The sequence below is a fragment of the Grampus griseus genome, assembly GCF_964374135.1.
Source record: "Grampus griseus genome assembly, chromosome: 13".
NCBI lineage: Eukaryota > Metazoa > Chordata > Mammalia > Artiodactyla > Delphinidae > Grampus > Grampus griseus.
In genome coordinates, this window is record NC_139007.1 from 61,545,285 (window position 1) to 61,564,380 (window position 19,096).

The following is a 19,096-nucleotide window of genomic DNA, read 5'->3' on the forward strand; positions in this document are numbered from 1 at the left end:
CAGCTGATACTGGAGAAAACCTCCAAGCCAAAAAGATTTCTGTCTTGGATTTTATTTGTTTGCTAATGTTTCCTCCCATCCAAAAATATCAAGATACCTGACCTGAAAAGACTAGTTGCTGCAGGCCTGCTGAGAGAACAACATGGGCATACCTCAGAGATATCAGGGGTTCAGTTCTAGACCACTGCAATAAAGTGAATATCGCCATAGAGCGAGTCATGAATTTTTTGGTTTCCCAGTGCATATAAAAGTTAGGTTTACACTATACTATCATTTATTAAGTGTGCAACAGCATTATGTCTTTAAAAACAATGTACATACCTTAATTTTACAATACTTTATTGTAAAAAATGCTAACCATCATCTGAGCCTTCAGTGAGTTGTAATCTTTTTGCTGGTGGAGGGTTTGAAATATTGTGAGAATTACAGAGACACAAAGTGAGCAAATGCTGTTGGGAAATGGCATCAATAAATTTGCCTGACACAGGGTTGCCACAGACCTTCAATTTGTGAAACACACAATATTGTGTGTAACACACACAATAAAGTGATGCACAGTAAAATGAGGTATGCCTGCACATTCAAGTGCTAACAAATACTCAGAAAAAAAAGAGTATGAAATCTTATGTGAAGCAAAAAAAAAAAACATTAACTGATTTAAGAAAGTTAGGAGTGCTGCCAATTGAACAATGTGTAAACTTTTCACTATCTTTAACTTTTTTTCTTTAGAGTATAATCTGGTAGTATTATTAATATTTGAATATTATTTTCACTTCAGATATAACTTTCCCTTAAGAAAACAGGTTTGCCGAGTACTTAAATGTGATTTTTTTGAATCACACTTAATTTTTCACAACTAATTTTATGATGAAAGTAATGGAAAATATACAGTCCACTTAAGAGAAATATACTTTATTGTACATTTTGCTGGAACACATAATTAAACTAATGAAAATTAAGTGTTTTTGATATAAATTTTTAATGTATTAGAATAGATGCAGTATTTTATAACATCCATCTTGTTCTTCCTGACTAAAAGGTAAATTTAAGATTTAATATAGAAAATTCTTAGTAAATAAAATTAGCAACTAACTTGTGAAATAGTCTGACTTTTAAAATTAGAAGTATTTCTTCATTTTTAATCTTAAATAATAATATGGGTATTAAAATCAAATTATAATGAATGAGTTCAATTTATTAATTCATATTTTTGTATTATTATGTCATCTACAGTAATTTAAATTGGTACATTCTTGCTTATAATTAAAAACTAAACTTGCAATGATACTATGATGTAGATAATATTACCCTACTTTACAGATGAGAGAGCAAGTTTAGCAAACTCAATAAATTGCCCATGATGATATAGTCAGTACGTGCATGAAGCAACAGGATTTGAACTTGGGTCAGTCTAATCCAAAGCCTATATTCTAATAGGTGGCAACTCGTGCAAACAGCAGTGACTAATGAGTGAGAGGAGGGGCTGTAAATAGACCTGGTGTACTTGGCCAAGGCAATATCGAAGCCTGCAGTAGCCAGTATTTGGGAATCTAGTCAAGCATTAAGTAAGCTGTCAGCTTTCATTCTCTCACTCATTGGCGGGGGTGCGGGGGTGGGGTGCGGGGTGTATTCTATAGTGAGTAGTACTCTCTGTGCCTCAATTTTCTACTCTCTTAAAAGGGTATGATCAGAGAACAAGATGGTAGATGCATAGCTTAGCCCATAGAACAGTGCTTAGCCCACAGTATGGGCTAAAGAAATTTTAGCTAGTTCACAAATATTTATTAAGGGTCTGGTATATATAAGGCACAAAGGTTATAATAATGAGACATGTTAAAAATGCTAACAGTGAAAGTGGTTTGATTCGTCATGGTCTATGAGGAAAATAGGCATACGAACACCTGAGCTCATATGTAGCATAGCCTCTGTGCTATGGGAGGAGAGCGTGTACCAGGAGACTCCCTGTTGCTAGCAGGGCTCCAGCCCCTTGGATAGGAATTTCAGTAACCGTGTCGTTATTTAGGGGCGTTGCTAGCTGGGAGTGATGGAAACAAGCAAGGCAAGGTGGTCTCATTATTTTAGGCACAGAAGACAAAACAAAGATGGAGATTCTTTGGAGAGATGGGATTCTGAGAATCAGGCAGAAGCTTGGTAATCAGAACCGGATCAAAGCCAGGGTCATCCAGCAGCAAGGCACTGGGTTGGGGAGTCCCAGCATGCATGACCAGGAAGAGCCGCAAGCGAGGAGGGCTGCAGCCCTGAGAACCCAGGGAGGCATGGGACCTTCCCCCACGGCAGATCCTGTGGTCTTCTGAGACTTGAAGCCTGTGGCTTAGCCCAATTAATCTCCTAAACTGGGTCATCACCCTGGGTTGCACGGCAAGCAGGAACCTGGCAGCAAAGGCCCTGTAAACACTGGTATCAATGAGTAAAAGCACTGGAAAAAATCTGGTTTCTTTCAAGTCCTGAGAACTGAGAACAATCAGATTCCCTTCTGGGCGTTGCTTTAAAATCTGGTACCATCATCAGGTAACTTTACAAAGCAGGGCAATTACAGAATTAGTTAGAGGTGCCTCAGCCATTTCCCAGATAGCCAGGGAGATGAAGACAAGGAAAAGGACTGTCTTGTGATCATTGGAAGGGCCACTGCACCCACTGTTGCTGCTTGGTCATTAGCTTGCGTGGTCACTGAACCCAGGCAGGCCATGGCTTTTAATGAATGCAAGTTTCACAGGAATTTTACAAACTTCTCCTGGATTTGTTAGCATCCAGGAAAGGGAGCAAGACCCCCATGGAACACCCACACCCACACCACCTGCATCTAGAAGGGGTATATGTAAGGCTGCCCTTGGACTTGGGTAGCTGTGGGAAGTTAGCCACCATCCACTGCAAGCCCCTGCAATTAAAGAAGGAAAGCTCTTCCATCCTAGCACATGCGTGGGCTTTCATCCTTAACAAAGGGCAAGCAATCACTCCAGAGTTATTTCCCTGTAGGACCCAGAACATGGACTGATAGAGCTTCCTAGCACTTTGTTTCACCAAGAGGCTGAAAACACTTTAGAAACATCTGATCTTTCAATTAAAAATAATGATTAACTCAGGTCATAAAAAAAATACCACTTTAAAAAGCAGGTAATACAGGAAATGGATCTTAGCAATTCGAAAGGGTTTAAACTCTGCCAAAACACAAACAAAACAGCAACAGTCAGATCAGACTCCACGGATCATTAATCCTCACATTTGCTCTCTGATCTGACTTTGTGGCATCTATTAGCCTCCCCATGTTATTTACAGAGAAATGAAGTCTGAAGAGATTAAATACGTGATAAATATCACATGATATTTAGTTCAGCAGAGTAGCCAGGGAAAAAGTTCATGCTATGTACTTTCTGTTTAGTATTCAGTGCACTTTTGCAACCTTCGGGTGCACCCAGCCTTCCTCCTCCACAGTCCATTCGCTTGACCTGCCAAAGGGAGTCTAACGAGCCAGCAGCTTCCTTCCTTTTCGTGGTCCTGAACCAACTGTCCATCTCTGTGCACAGTGTAGGTCATCCCAGAAAATGGGTTGATTTGAATGTAGTTGGGTCATCCTTTCTCCTCTCAACCTGTGCCTCTGTTTACCAGGAGGTTGCATCATTAGGTGTGAAGAATATGAATTCTTTCATCTGGGAATCGTTTTGCCCAGAAATTACTTTGTCTTATAATATTTTAAGTGTAAGTACAATAAAGATTGACGGGAGTGGAATTAACCAAGTGTGAACAGTGAAAGAAAGAGGAAAATGGACCAAAATAGATGCCCTCAGTCTTTCTAAGGACAAGGAAATAAATGGTAAAAACAAGTCCAACAAAAAAAACAAGTCCAGCCTGGTACTAAATGACATCCATAAGCCCATGGGAGACGTGTGTAGAGAGGCAGAATATGACGGGACATTTTTATATTCACAGTGTTGCAAATGGGGACAATTCTTTCCTATTATGAAATATTTCAAGCACAGAAAACAGAGAATAAGGAACAGATCATTATAGAAAAAGTTGATAACCCCTGTATGCCCTCCAACATTTCATTACTCTGTATATCTTCCCCCTACCCTGAATTTGATGTTCCTTATTCATTGCCTGTTTTTATGCTTTTTCTGTAAATTAATGTATCCATAAACAACATGTGCTATGTTTAGATATTTTTAACTTCATTAAAACATGGAGACAGTTTTTTTTACCTAGCATGATACTTTTACATGATATAAACATTATATATGTTTGGGTTTTTTTATTAATTTATTTTACTTCTGGCTGCGTTGGATCTTCATTGCTGTGCACGGGCTTCTCATTGCAGTGGCTTTTCTTGTTGTGGAGCACGGGCTCTAGGCACATGGGCTTCAGTAGTTGTGGTACACGGATACAGTAGTTGTGGCTCCTGGGCTCTAGAGCACAGGCTCAGTAGTTGTGGCGCACAGGCTTAGTTGCTCCGCGTCATGTGGGGTCTTCCCGGACCAGGGATCGAACCCGTGTCCCCTGCATTGGCAGGTGGATTCTTAAACACTGCGCCAACAGGGAAGTCCCTAAACATTATATATGTTTTATATGATTTGAATATTATATATTTTACATGATTTGAACATTATATATTTTATAAGATTTAAATATTATACAATTTGAATATTATATATTTATGTGTATATTATACATATAACATGTTTTTACACTATATGTAGCCCTAATTCATTTTCACTTTTATTTTTATTTTTTTAAACTTTTTTATTGCAGTATAATTGCTTTACAATGGTGTGTTAGTTTCTGCTTTATAACGAAGTTCATCAGTTATACACATACATGTATCCCCATATCTCTTCCCTCTTGCATCTCCCTCCCTATCCCATCCTTCGAGCTGGTCACAAAGCACCGAGCTGATCTCCCTGTGCTATGCAACTGCTTCCCACTAGCTATCTGTTTTACTTTGGTAGTGTATATATGTCCATATATACACTACCACTCTCTCACTTTGTCCCAGCTTACCCTTCCCCCTTCCTGTGTCCTCAAGTCCATTTTCTAGTAGGTCTGTGTCTTCATTCCTCTCTTGCCCCTAGGTTCTTCATGACCATTTTTTTTTTTTTAGATTCCATATATATATGTTAGCATACGGCGTTTATTTTTCTCTTTCTGACTTACTTCACTCTGTATGAGACTCTAGGTCCGTCCACCTCACTGCAAATAACTCAATTTCATTCCTTTTTATGGCGAGTAATATTCCATTGTACATATGTGCCACGTCTTCTTTATCCATTCATCTATTGATGGACACTTAGGTTGCTTCCATGTCCTGCCTATTGTAAATAGAGCTGCAATGAACATTGTGGTACATGACTCTTTTTGAATTATGGTTTTCTCAGGGTATATGCCCAGTAGTGGGATTGCTGGGTCGTATGGTAGTTCTATTTTTAGTTTTTGAAGGAACCTCCATACTGTTCTCCATAGTGGCTGTATCAATTTACATTCCCACCAACAGTGCAAGAGTGTTCCCTTTTCTCCACACCCTCTCCAGCATTTCTTGTTTGTAGATTTTTTGATGATGGCCATTCTGACCAGTGTGAAATGATATTGCATTGTAGTTTTGATTTGCATTTCTCTAATGATTAATGATGTTGAGCATTCTTTCATGTGTTTGTTGGCAATCTGTGTATCTTCTTTGGAGAAATATCTATTTAGGTCTTCTGCCCATTTTTGGATTGGGTTGTTTGTTTTTTTGATATTGAGCTGCATGAGCTGCTTGTAAATTTTGGAGATTAATCCTTTGTCAGTTGCTTCATTTGCAAATATTTTCTCCCATTCTGAGGGTTGTCTTTTCATCTTGTTTATGGTTTCCTTTGCTGTGCAAAAGCTTTTAAGTTTCATTAGGTCCCATTTGTTTATTTTTATTTCCATTTCTCTAGGAGGTGGGTCAAAAAGGATCTTGCTGTGATTTATGTCATAGAGTGTTCTGCCTATGTTTTCCTCTAAGAGTTTGATAGTGTCTGGCCTTACATTTAGGTCGTTAATCCATTTTGAGTTTATTTTTGTGTGTGGTGTTAGGGAGTGTTCCAATTTCATTCTTTTATATGTAGCTGTCCAGTTTTCCCAGCATCACTTATTGAAGGGGCTGTCTTTTCTCCATTGTATATTCTTGCCTCCTTTATCAAAGATAAGGTGACCATATGTACATGGGTTTATCTCTGGGCTTTCTATCCTGTTCCATTGATCTATATTTCTGTTTTTGTGCCAGTACCATATTGTCTTGATTACTATAGCTTTGTAGTATAGCCTGAAGTCTGGGAGCCTGATTCCTCCAGCTCCATTTTTCTTTCTCAAAATTGTTTTGGTATTCGGGGTCTTTTGTGTTTCCATACAAATTGTGAAATTTTTTGTTCTAGTTTTGTGAAAAATGCCATTGGTAGTTTGATAGGGATTGCATTAAATCTGTAGATTGCTTTGGGCAATAGAGTCATTTTCACAATGTTGATTCTTCCAATCCAAGAACATGGTGTACCTCTCCATCTATTTGTATCATCTTTAATTTCTTTCATCAGTGTCTTATAGTTTTCTGCATACAGGTGTTTTGTCTCCTTAGGTAGGTTTAATCCTAGGTATTTTATTCTTTTTGTTGCAGTGGTAAATGGGAGTGTTTTCTTAATTTCACTTTCAGATTTTTCACCATTAGTGTATAGGAAGGCAAGAGATTACTGTGCATTAATTTTGTATCCTGCTACTTTACCAAATTCATTGATTAGCTCTAGTAGTTTTCTGGTGGCATCTTTAGGATTCTCTATGTATAGTATCATGTCATCTGCAAACAGTGACAGCTTTACTTCTTCTTTTCCATTTTGGATTCCTTTTATTTCTTTTTCTTCTCTGATTGCTGTGGCTAAAACTTCCAAAACTATGTTGAATAATAACGGTGAGAGTGGGCAACCTTGTCTTGTTCCTGATCTTAGTGGAAATGGTTTCAGTTTTCCACCATGTTGGCTGTGGGTTTGTCATATATGGCCTTTATTATGTTGAGGTAAGTTCCCTCTATGCCTGCTTTCTGGAGTGTTTTTATCATAAATGGTTGTTGAATTTTGTCAAAAGCTTTCTCTGCATCTATTGAGATGATGATATGGTTTTTCTCCTTCAATTTGTTAATATGGTATATCACATTGATTGATTTGCATGTATCAAAGAATCCTTGCATTCCTGGGGTAAACCCCACTTGGTCATGGTGTATGATCCTTTTAATATGCTGTTGTATTCTGTTTGCTAGTATTTTGTTGAGGATTTTTACATCTAGGTTCATCAGTGATATTGGTCTGTAGTTTCCTTTTCTTGTGACATCTTTGTATTGGTATCAGCATGATGGTGGCCTCTTAGAATGAGTTTGGGAGTGTTCCTCCCATTTTCACTTTTAACTGCCATATAGCACTCCAATGTATGACTAACATTTATCTGTTTTGTAGCTGAACAGTAAAGTTTCTGTAGTTATCATTCTAGAAGATGACCTGCTATGTCATAGTGTATGCACATTTCAACTTAGTAAGAATGAAATCTAGTAAGTAATAAGTATAAATCTAGTAAGATTTTGCCGGTTTTTCTCCAAAATGGTTCCATCATTTTATACTGCAACCCACAGTGTGTGAGAAGATCCATTTCTTTACATTTTTGATAAACTTGTTTTTGCCAGATTTCTAAGTGTTGCCAAATCAATGGGCTCAAAATAGGCTTCGTTTTATCTTTTATTTGCTGGTTCCTGATTATTAGTATGGTTGAATATATCCTCTCTGTTAGTGACCATTCAGATTTCCTCTTCCATGAATTGCTTATGTCCTTTATCCACTTTTCCATTGGATTATTTGTTATTTTCTTATTGATTTGGAGGATTTATTTATACATTCAGGTACTAACCATTTGTCAATCATATACATAAATGTGGTCTATTCTTAAATAACTGGTTGTATCTCTGGAGTTTGCCCTGTACAGAAATGTTAAGATGCAAGTTAAAACTGAGATGTAGATAAGAGAGTTGATATTTCCATGAGTCGATGCTTCTGGAAAAGGATTGTGAATGCCACTTTTTCATCATTTCCTTATTTGTGCAGAGAGTTCAGAGTTCCCAAGTTCAGAGAGTTAAGTGTAGGCCACCTAGGTTGTACTTGAAAATGTCTGTTTGCTTGCAGAGTAGGTAGCTTAGGATAATTTCAGTACTGAATAAGAGCCAATTTTGAGAGTCATTCACCTCAGATTACTAGATCTAATAGACTGTGTATCTTCCATTGAAATAGAAACTGTTGGACACTGGGTGCGTCTCTGGCCATGACCCCTCATAGGAACACACAGATCAGCTTGAGGCAGGGGCATGAGGCACGCAGGAACAGTCTGTCCCCAATTTACCTCTCCAATATTTTGCTACGAGGAAAGTCTCTGCTCATGACATAAGTCCCTAGACTCAGGCAACTAAAGAAAACATGAAGAGCAGAATAATGTCATGGTGATGTCAGGTTGCATGGACATGTTGCTTTGGGAAACCTGATAGGAAATCTTAAAATAATGATGGCTTTCTTTCTATTTCAGAGGTGTGGCGAAATCTTGTTTGAAAACCCTGATCAGAATGTCAAATGTGTTTGCATGCTAGGTAAGAAGTCTTCTCATTTAAAATCTATTAAGTATGCTGATGTCATGTGAGCTTACTGTTGTTCTGTTGCCTTAGTGATTGTCTCTTGTTCCATATTGCAGAGGCTAATAGGCTATTTTATAGGTTTATAGACAGCTATAACACATTTGTATGTGGAACACTTGATGATACAGAAAGGGTTTGATTTTAATAACTGTCAGTAAGTCAGGAACCATGCTTCTGAGTCTTTCAAATTTTTTCTTGGATCATCAACATAACATAGTATTGGGTGCTTTGTATTCAGGCAACTGTGATGAGAAAGTAAGAAGAATCACATTGTAATTCCTAAACTAGAGATCATATGCTAGGCAAGTAAACTATTAAGTATTTACACCACAGCACAAAGCCCTTACTTACAGTGCCTGGGAGGAATATACATTTGAACTAAACTGAAGTCAGCACCGCAGTTACCCACACTGCATTTGTAATAAAAATTGCAGCATCATAATGAATAATCATTTGTTCTTGTGGGATGATATATCATCAGTGCCTTTCACAAACTCTTTAATGTATAATATTCCGTTAAAAGATGAAGTTGATATTATTTTCCTCATTTTATAGAGTAGAAAACTAATACAGAGAATATAAGTGATGCACTTAACCTCAAAATGAGAAATGAGCCAAATCATGATATGAAAGTTTCTAATCTGTAAAAATTTAGGTCTAGTGTTTAGATCTTATTTGAGCCACTGAACTATGTTCAATGAACTTTTAATTAAGTAATTATAGTAATAGAACAAAGCAGTAGCATGAATAAATAAAAATAATCCTTAAATTTGACTTTCACCAAAATTTCACCCTAATCCATTCCAACTTTGAACCATACTCATAAGCAAAGAAAAAAATTATTCATTTTAGCTCCTTCTGTTTTCTCTGGCTACCTCATATGTTGGCAGCCTAGGTTATTGGTAAGATGGCTCAAAAGCAGACAGCAAGATAGAGGCAGGGGAACATCTTGGTAATTTATAATTCAAGATAATCAGGTAATAAATAATCAAAAGTTGCTCATTACCTAAAAACAAACCAAAAACAGAAACCAGACACAAACACTGTATTTTCCTGGTCTTCTGATCTTTCTTATTTTCTTGTGCTAGTATTTTAAACCTTTCTGATGCAGTTCTTATATGTTTTTATTTTAATTAGGATGGGGCTATATAGTAACATAGCCACTGGAAAATGAACATTCTATTGGAAGCACATGAACAGTGAATATAGCATAGCATCCATAAATCCATTTCAAATGTCCAGTATTCCTTTCCCTTAACCATGAAAATGCCTCAGAATGCTAAGTGCAGGGTACAAACCACAGAGAGAGAGAGAGAGAGAGAGAGAGATGGAAGCAGAAAAACTTCCTTTGTCCAGCCATATATCCCAGCTTTGGATGTGGGAGACCATCTCATCACCGCATCAGATCTATTCATCAACTCACTCATTTAACTTTCACAATAGCAGTATGGTTTGGTGCTATTATAATCCTCATTTTACAGAAGGAAATTTGTGACAAATGATCGAATACTATAGGACCTTAATCCCACTAAAATATTATTTGTTTATAGCTTCTACATGATCTAGTAACATGAATCAGTTTTAATTCATGATGACTTTAAGCACATGAACACATAACTTATTTTGATGAATTTTTCCTTGTACGAGCTCTCATGTGAGTTGCTTGATTAGTTTATAGCTAGGACAAGGACAGCAATAGACTGTCTACTACTGCCTATAGACTTGAATTCACTTAAAGTCAATCATCTTTCCATCTCTTCTGGATAATATGGTGTGGTTTATAACCCTAACCGGAAGACACTCCTGGCCACCAAATGCATTCCCCCAATGAATCTGCCAAATTACACAAATTCCCCAAATTAGAAGAATATTTATATAAATCAGCTTTCTGTTACTACCACTGCCATAAGATTTACAATTAACTGAGTACTTAAATATGTCACAGATGAAGTCCATCCAGAGTACCTTACATAGTTAGATCATTTATTCTAAGTAAATTAAGACATAGCCTCTCCTTCAAAATATAGATATCTTTGGCAATAGCAGTATATTATTAAGCTTGTAGGTTTCATTAGTTTATTAGATTTCTATTTTCTTAGGAACATAGAACTAAATAATATAAAGGAACCATGAAAATGGCAGTTTTTATTAGTTTAAGGGCGTGGGATAATTAAAGATGGAATAGGAAGAACACTCGTACATTTTACCTTTAAAGCAGATGGTAAATATTTATTGAATGTTGAAGATATTACTATGTCTAGTGAGCTGGAGTTACTCCGATCATGAAAATTATGCCCTCAAGGAGCTTACACATAAGAAGGCTTAGACTTTTTCCTACTTCTCTTTTTAAGAGGTTTGCTACAAAATGTAACTGAAACATTTACAGAGTCCTTTGAAATCTTAGATGAAAGAGAATACCAAAATAAAACTATTATGGGTATCAATACAGATGGATCAATCCGCCATGAGCATGTGTCCACCTGAAGCCAAAGGCTACCATTTCACAGCAATAGTGTGCAAGATAATGAAAAAAGTTGAATGATTTATTCCCTTAAAAGAAACAAGAGAAACTCAAGGCATGAACTTGTAACTCACTAGAACTGAGACCACATCTTAGACCACATATTTATCAAGAAGGGGCATCTGCATAACACGAAAATAACAACAAACCTCCGCTTCACCACTGTCTGAGGTCTTATCTGAGTTAGTTTGTTGCTTCCTTTGAGAGGAACCTGTGATCGTGCCCTTATGACTTCCCGAAGCATTTCTTGAGAAAACTTTATATCTTCAACAGTAAAGGATAAGGAGTCTCTGCTGCTTAAAGGGACTGTTAAGTTTTCTAAGTGTTTCTAAGTCATGAATGTAGTTTGTGTTTTTGCAGATCACATTATAACCTTTTTATGAATAAATCAAAATTTTGAAACAAGAAAACCAAATATATAAAGTCTGCATTTCCAAAACTTCACTCTGATCTTTATGCCACCCCAATATTGAGATCCCTAATGGAGGCCAACCTAAGACATTCAGAGCTTTGAAGTGTCAAGTTCTTGGCTCACCCCCTCCGGCATTCCCTCTCTACCCACTCACACACCAGGTTTGGGGCCCCTGCCTTGGCCCCAGCTGTGCTTCAGCACGTTTGAGATGGAACAGGGAAGACAGTCACTAGCCAGGCACACCATTTGCACTTTTCTTCTGTCCCACCAGTGTCTCCCCAGACCTTTCTGAAAAATACAATTTTTATGCTTCGAGTCGTTTACCTCATGACCTCCATGAACAAGTCATCCTCATAAAACTCATACTTCTGGCTCATTACATTCAATGAGACATAAGTGTGAAATTCATCTGAAGTTACTCTGAAGTACTGAATTCAAAGCAATTTTAAGTGAGAGCAAACTCTTGTCATATGTGGGCCTTACAGGCAATCATTTCTATGTTCAGGGGAATAGTTCGTGTTGGATATGAAGGTAAATAAAGATGTAGTGCAGAGCTGGCTACACTGAGTATTTACTATTTATTCCTTAAAATTCTGTCAGAGGGATAAAATGTAGACAATGTTAAGTACGAAATTGTAATAAATGCGGCTTTGTTCTTTCCTTCACCCTTAAGGAGTTCAAAACTGCTAACTCCCATCTCCCACCTTTTTCTCAATTTAGCCATAAGATTTCTCTCAAATCAAGATAGACCTCAAAGTTTACAGAACTATATCAAAGGGTACTCAACTGTATAGTAAGATGTGTACCTTAATTAGGTATAATGAATTGATAACCAAGGGAAGAAGGAAGTGAAAGAGAAATTATCTCTCATTACACAATTGACGTATGAGGTGTGGCCGGTTCCTAAAAGGATTTTATTTTTCAAAGTATAATGAAAGTGCTAGGGTACAAAGAGCCAAGAGTATTTAAAGAAACTACATAAAATGATCGATGTTAATTCACTTAGTTCATTTGCTAACTTCTGTCTGGGAAATGCTAAATCCTGGGAAAAGAAACTTTCTAAAAAGAGTTCCCGATCAGACTTGGTGCCCTTCTTTCCCTTGTAATTTTACAATTTGAAATTTTCAGTGGCCCTGCTTTTGTTTCATGGGTGATTCCTTTCATGCTGATTGGTGTCATATCATTAGAATATAAGGTCGTACTTTCTTATCTGCCATGGCTTAGAAAGGGGTGTTCATATTGTCAGGTTTCTGTTTGAAATTTTTTATAAATCATTTCAAGAGATCGTCAGTTTTCAGAGAAATAGAATACCATAAGATCAATATTTTATTAACATTTAACATGAGCACAGAGAGACTTGCTTTGTAGTCCAACCTCTGAAAAATTAACTGTGTACTTTGAGAAGTTGCTTCATCTTTTAGACTTCAATTTATAGTTTTTCTGCAAAGTGGTAATAAAAATGTCTGTCCCTTCCAGCCCAGGGGTTGTCCTGGTAATACAGAATGTGATGTTCTGTGAGGAGATGTTCCCAGCTATGGTGCCCTAGATATGGTTTATGCATCAATAAATTAATAAATAAATAATGACAACTGAAAATAAGCAAATTGATGATAAATAATAATAAACAAACAGTAAATTATTTATTTATGACATTAACAGTGTTTAGAAAAGCAATTGAAAAGACAAATCTATGCAAATGTGAGATCAATTTTAAAAAATATTAAATATGTTCTTCAAAATTTTGTCATATCTCAAAGGCATCATCTAATATTCATTCAAAGGATATTCATTGAGCATTTACTATATGCAAGGTACTATGCTAGGCACTGGGAATGCAAAGACCAGTGGAGCACAGGCCCTGCACTCAGAGGGTTTACATTCCAGGCAGAGATTCAAGCCCCAAACCCCAAAATCTGCAATGCTAGCTTGAGAGTGACAAATGATAGAAAAGAAATAAAGTGTGTTGGAACTTCAGAAGATGAAAAGAGTGCATACAATTGGGATATGAAGACACGTGGATTGATATGCAAAGACCAAGAAAGAGGCAGCATTCTAGGTAGATACATGACCATTTTTAAAAGCCCAAATACAAGAAAACTGAGGAGTGGAGAAGGAAGTAAGTGTTTCAGGCCACAAGCAGTATAAAAGGATAAATTGGAAAGGAATTTGAGGCCTTATTATAGACAGTTTGACTGTTACCACTAGCTATAAAAAGGACAGAAGTACCAAACGAAAGAGCATTCTGGTCTCTTTTATTTAGTCAGTTAGAGAGCATTTTTTAATTTACATAGAGGGTATTATAGAATATTCTATAAACTAGTTTCTGCGGGGCAGTATTGAGTACAGCTGTTCACCAAATACTTGTGAAATTAAATAATTTTAACCCAATGTATATTTGAAACTGATGGCCTGAATTCTAGGCTTGATTATTTTAATGAATATTACTTTTGTCTTTTCTCTTTGATATCAGATACATAGTATTTTATTTAAGAAGTACAATATTGTCATCTTTTATACTGGAAAAAAATTGATATTTTTTCACTTTTTCATCTAATAAAATTGGGAGTTTTTTTATTTTAAAATTTTGCTCTTATCACTGGCATCTGCCTGTGATTTTTGTATGTGGACAATTTTGAGGTCTATACATTTTTTCTTAGAAATTAATACACAGTCTGTTTGAAGGCAACATAATATCTGTTATCAAAGTAGGTCACTACTTTGGTGGCATAGTGGAAAGAACAGGGCATTTAAATATCTGGACCAGCTAAAAACTGTGTGGTCATAGGAAAGTCACTTAAGAGTTATAGATCTCAGTTTATTCCTCCCTAAAATGGAATAAGAAGTAATAATAACAATATTATTATCTACCTTATTAGGTTTGTTGAGGATCAAATAACACAACAAATATTAAAGCATTCAGTAAACTGTTAGAAGTCCTAGAAATATAAATATTATTTTATTTATACTAATAACTAAAATGTTCTAAGTTCTTGCATTTAATTTAATATTAGTAGTATTTTTTATGCAAACTGACAGCTTTGATATACTTTCAATATTAAACTGTTTCAGTTTGCTTCAAGTGAATAGATATTTTCAAGTACATGTTTGCAACCTAGAAATAAGCATATTATCATCATAGGTTATTAAAGAAAGATTATTGTAAGGACTATTTTATGTGCACTTAACTTTATAAAAGTGAAGGTCTATGTTCAAAGACAAAAGCTTTCAAGTTGCTTAACTTTGATTTACTGAGATTAAAATGCCTTGGGAATTTGAATTAATTTTTTAAAATTTTTATTGGAGCATAGTTGCTTTACGATGTTGTGTTAGTTTCTGCTGTACAGCAAAGTGAATCAGCTATACGTATACATATATCCCCTCTTTCCCATTTAGATCACCACAGAGCATTGAGTAGAGTTCCCTGTGCTATACAGTAGGTTCTCATTAGTTATCTATTTTATACATAGTAGTGTATATATTGTCAATCCCAATCTCCCAATTCATCCCATCGCCCCCTTTCCCCCCTTGGTGTCCATACGTTTGCCCCCTATGTCCGTGTCTTTATTTCTGCTTTGCAGATAGGTTCATCTGTATCATTTTTCTAGATTCCAGATACATGTGTTAATATACAATATTTGTTTTCCTTTTTCTGACTACTTCATTCTGTATGACAGTCTCTAGTTCCATCCACATCTCTGCAAATGGCACAGTTTCATTCCTTCTTATGGCTGAGTAATACTCCATTGTATATATGTACCACATCTTCTTTATCCATTCCTCTGTTGATGGACATTTAGTTTGCGTCCATGTCCTGGCTATTGTAAATAGTGCTGCAATGAACATTGGGGTGCATGTATCTTTTGGAATTATGGTTTTCTCCAGGTACATGCCCAGGAATGGGATTGCTGGGTCACATGATAGTTCTGTTTTTAGTTTTTTAAGGAACCTCCATTCTGTTCTCCATAGTGGCTGTATCAATTTACATTCCCACTAATTAATTTCGTCTTACACTTACGAAGCACTTCATTCTTATCATGTGAGTACATCATTTCACTCCTATATGCATGTCCAAGGATGATATTTTCTAAATCTAAAAGAGAACAAATTGAAACCTGGACATTCCCAAGGGAGGACAGAGACAGCATTATCCTCATCTCTCACCCAGGGCCTGGCCTTGTTTTACTTTTCAATGTACTCATCAGCAAATGATGTTTGTTTGTTTGTTTTGTTTGTTTTTTTTGCGGTACGCGGGCCTCTCACTGCTGTGGCCTCTCCCGCTGCGGAGCCCAGGCTCCAGACGCGCAGGCCCAGAGGCCACGGCCCACGGGCCCAATCGCTACGCGGCACGTGGGATCCTCCCAGACCGGGGCACGAACCCGCGTCCCCTGCATCGGCAGGCGGACTCTCAACCACCGCGCCACCAGAGAAGCCCCAAATGATGTATTTTATATTCGTTTGATTTGTTCATCGCTCTCTCCCAGTCTCACTGCACCACACACCCATATATACAGAATGTAAATATCATGGAAACAAGGAATTAGTTTATTTACTGCTAAGGGTCCAGCATCTGGAAGAGGGTCCAGCCACCTAGCCCCTCACTGGAGCTTAATATTTGCTGAAGAGATACATGCTGATGCATTTGTCAAAACAGCACAATTGTCTGTAAAGCATGGCCCAGATGTGCCAAAGACTGATGGGTATAGCATTTAAAACCCTCTGCTAACTCAGCCAAGGAATGGGTCATCTCCTAATTGAACTAAGTGAGAGTTTCCCAAGCATACTACTCTGGGTTACAGGATGAGAAAGACATAGTTCTCTACAAATAGGCAATTAGAACATATCCTAAAAATATAGGTGATTACCAATTATTTCTTGAGCACTACTCTATGCCTACCCCCTACTAGTGTTACTCTGAAAGTTGATGTAATAGTGAGCTAGGTAGAATCCCTGTCACCACCCTTTATTCTGCAGCTGGAACACTGGGTTAAGAAAACAGGAGGAGGATTATTATTTCGTCTTCTCTATATTTACAAGAACATAAGTATAAGAAATAAGTATAATAAGTATAATAAGAAAGTATTATTTCACCCTGAGGTTTATCATTTAAAAGGCTTTTACATTCTCTTGCTGCCTTTCAAAAATTTTTATTTGGAAATCAATATTGTCTTGCATAAGGAAAATAAGTTTGCTAGTTTCACAGTTGTTTTCCGAGGAATGTGGCAGCATTTCCACAGCAACCAAACACCACACTTTTGTTTGCAGCTGAAAACCAGAACTCAGATAAGAGCTAGCTGCAGAACAACAACACAAGCAAAGGTCAAACTATCAGAACTGAAGTTATCAAACGCCCAAAATATAAATGTGCCAGTCTTGTATTAGCTTCATTTTCGGTCTGAAGGAAGAGAAAATGAGACCTATCATCCTTCGCACAAAGCTACACTTCAAAAAAAGTATTCAATCAACCAACATTTATAGGTACATACTGTGTGCCAGTGTAGGGATACGAAGACATTGAAGTTCTGGTTCCTACCCTCAAGAAGCTCCCAATCCAGTGGGGCATGGACAACGACACAGGCAATGACAACATAGCATGAGAAACCATAATAAGGATGGGCCAGGGTGTTATGGGAGGGAGGAGGGTGTCAGGACAGGTCTGTGCAAGTGGTGATAAGGAGCTGAGTGTCAAAGAGAAGCAACTCACAGCCCTGTGAGCCTGGAAAAGGGCAGCCTGCTGTGAAAGGCATTGGCAATTCTAGGTAACAGGAGCAGCGGGTACAGGATGCTTAATGTGACCAGTTAGAGAAACTGGAAGTCATTATACCTGGAGAACAGAATAAGAGGAAAGAAATGATAAGATAATTAGCATGGAGAGGAAGGTGGGGCAGATTATAAGGAATCTTATAACAGGGTAAAGACCATTTAGGGATGTTTAAGCAGGGGAGCTACAATGTGAAATACAGTTTTTAGAGGGATCACCTGGTCAGAATAGAGAATGCACTGGAGGAGGACAAGACTGAAGAAAGAAACCAGCTTAAGGAACTGCAGCAATAATTAGGAAAGAAATGATGAGTCTGTGCCTGAACTAAGACAGTGTCAGGGAGGACAGAAGGTATGAGATTCAGCGGACTTTGAGAGAGGATGATAGGACTTTACAATGGAGTGAATGTAGGAAATATAGCTACGTAGATAGAGAACAGATAGAGATGTGTTTCCCCCCACCTACTCCCAGTGGAGAGTATTCGAGAATCAGATTTGCAATGGGGGAAATGATGAGTTCAATTTGGGCATAATACACTGAGATGCCCAAGGACTTCTCAGGTGCAGAAGAGAGTCTGGAGCTCAGAGAGTGATCTGCTGGTAGGCAGTGGTGACTACCTATCAACGATGATGACGCCCCGGGGAAGGCGAGGAGTGAGATGGAGATGCACCTTAGAACACTTGGAAACACCACTGGAGAGTTGGGCAGGTTCAAGAGGAGTCTAAAGAAGCCTAAGTAGGTAGGAGATTAAGATTAAGAGAAACAGAAGGAAAAACAGAATGCTATCATCTTGATCAAGAGGAAAGACTTCCAAAGGAAGGTCATGCTAAAAATGTGAAACACCATAGAGGTCAAATGAGATCAAGCCTAAAAGGTGTTCTTGGACTGAGCAACCTGAAGGTAGTATAGTATCAGCAAGAGCATAGCTAGTGGAAGGGCAAAGGGTCAGGAGGGTAGCATGGAGCTAAATAAAGAGAACCGAGGAGGGGTGCTACTCTCTCAGGAAATTTGTCTTAGAAAGGAAGGTGGGTAATCTGACAGTGCCTGGAAGGAGTTCTCAAGATGGGAAAGGTTTGAGGATATTTTGATGCAGAGAGGAAAGAGCGAGTAGAGGAAGTGGTTGGATATTTCTGAAGAGAAAGAGAGTAATTGTGAGCCTTAAACCCCCCTCACACTGTGACTGGGCAAAGGTGGTGATGGTGGACAAGGAAGTGTAAGGATAGAGACACATCTCTCGGAGTGACACATATCTGAGGGCAGAAACTGAGACTAATCCATCTAATTGTTTCCCTTCTTTCTAAGAAGAAAGCATGATATTCTGATGAGAGTAAGGAGAGTAGCGGAGGCAAGCAGAAAATGGTAGGTGAAGGTCTGAAATTAATGACGGAAATGAGAAAGAACCAACTAAAGAGGGGTAAATGGGTAATTATTTGAAGCAGTTCTAAGGTTAGAATTTATGAACTAATGTCCAGTCACTAAACATAAAATGTAAAACGCAAGCTATGTGTTCCAACACGCATTTCAGATGCTCCCTGTTCACGGACACCCTACCCTTTTCTCCTTTTGATGCCTGCTCCTTCTACAATGGTCAGGGGGCTGCCTTCCTTGACCCTAATTCACAAGCGCCTCTCTCTCATACTGCAAATATTGAATTATTTCTCCATTCCTCCATCTAGCCTGCATATTTCAAGGGAGCAGGTGTCCATTTTATTTAAATATCTT

At 37.7% G+C, this 19,096-nt stretch overlaps 1 protein-coding gene across 3 annotated transcripts in view; it reads left to right on the forward strand.

Moving 5' to 3' along the window:
- The window catches only part of PDE7B (phosphodiesterase 7B), a gene marked incomplete at its 5' end in the record, with an annotated part of 337,157 nt that overhangs the window by 105,839 nt on the left and 212,222 nt on the right, over positions 1-19,096 (forward strand). For all 3 annotated transcript variants that reach the window (XM_082668856.1, XM_082668857.1, XM_082668858.1), the window contains one exon: positions 8,578-8,638. In XM_082668856.1, the coding sequence (XP_082524982.1) occupies positions 8,578-8,638 (61 nt within the window). The remainder of the gene's footprint in view (positions 1-8,577; positions 8,639-19,096) is intronic.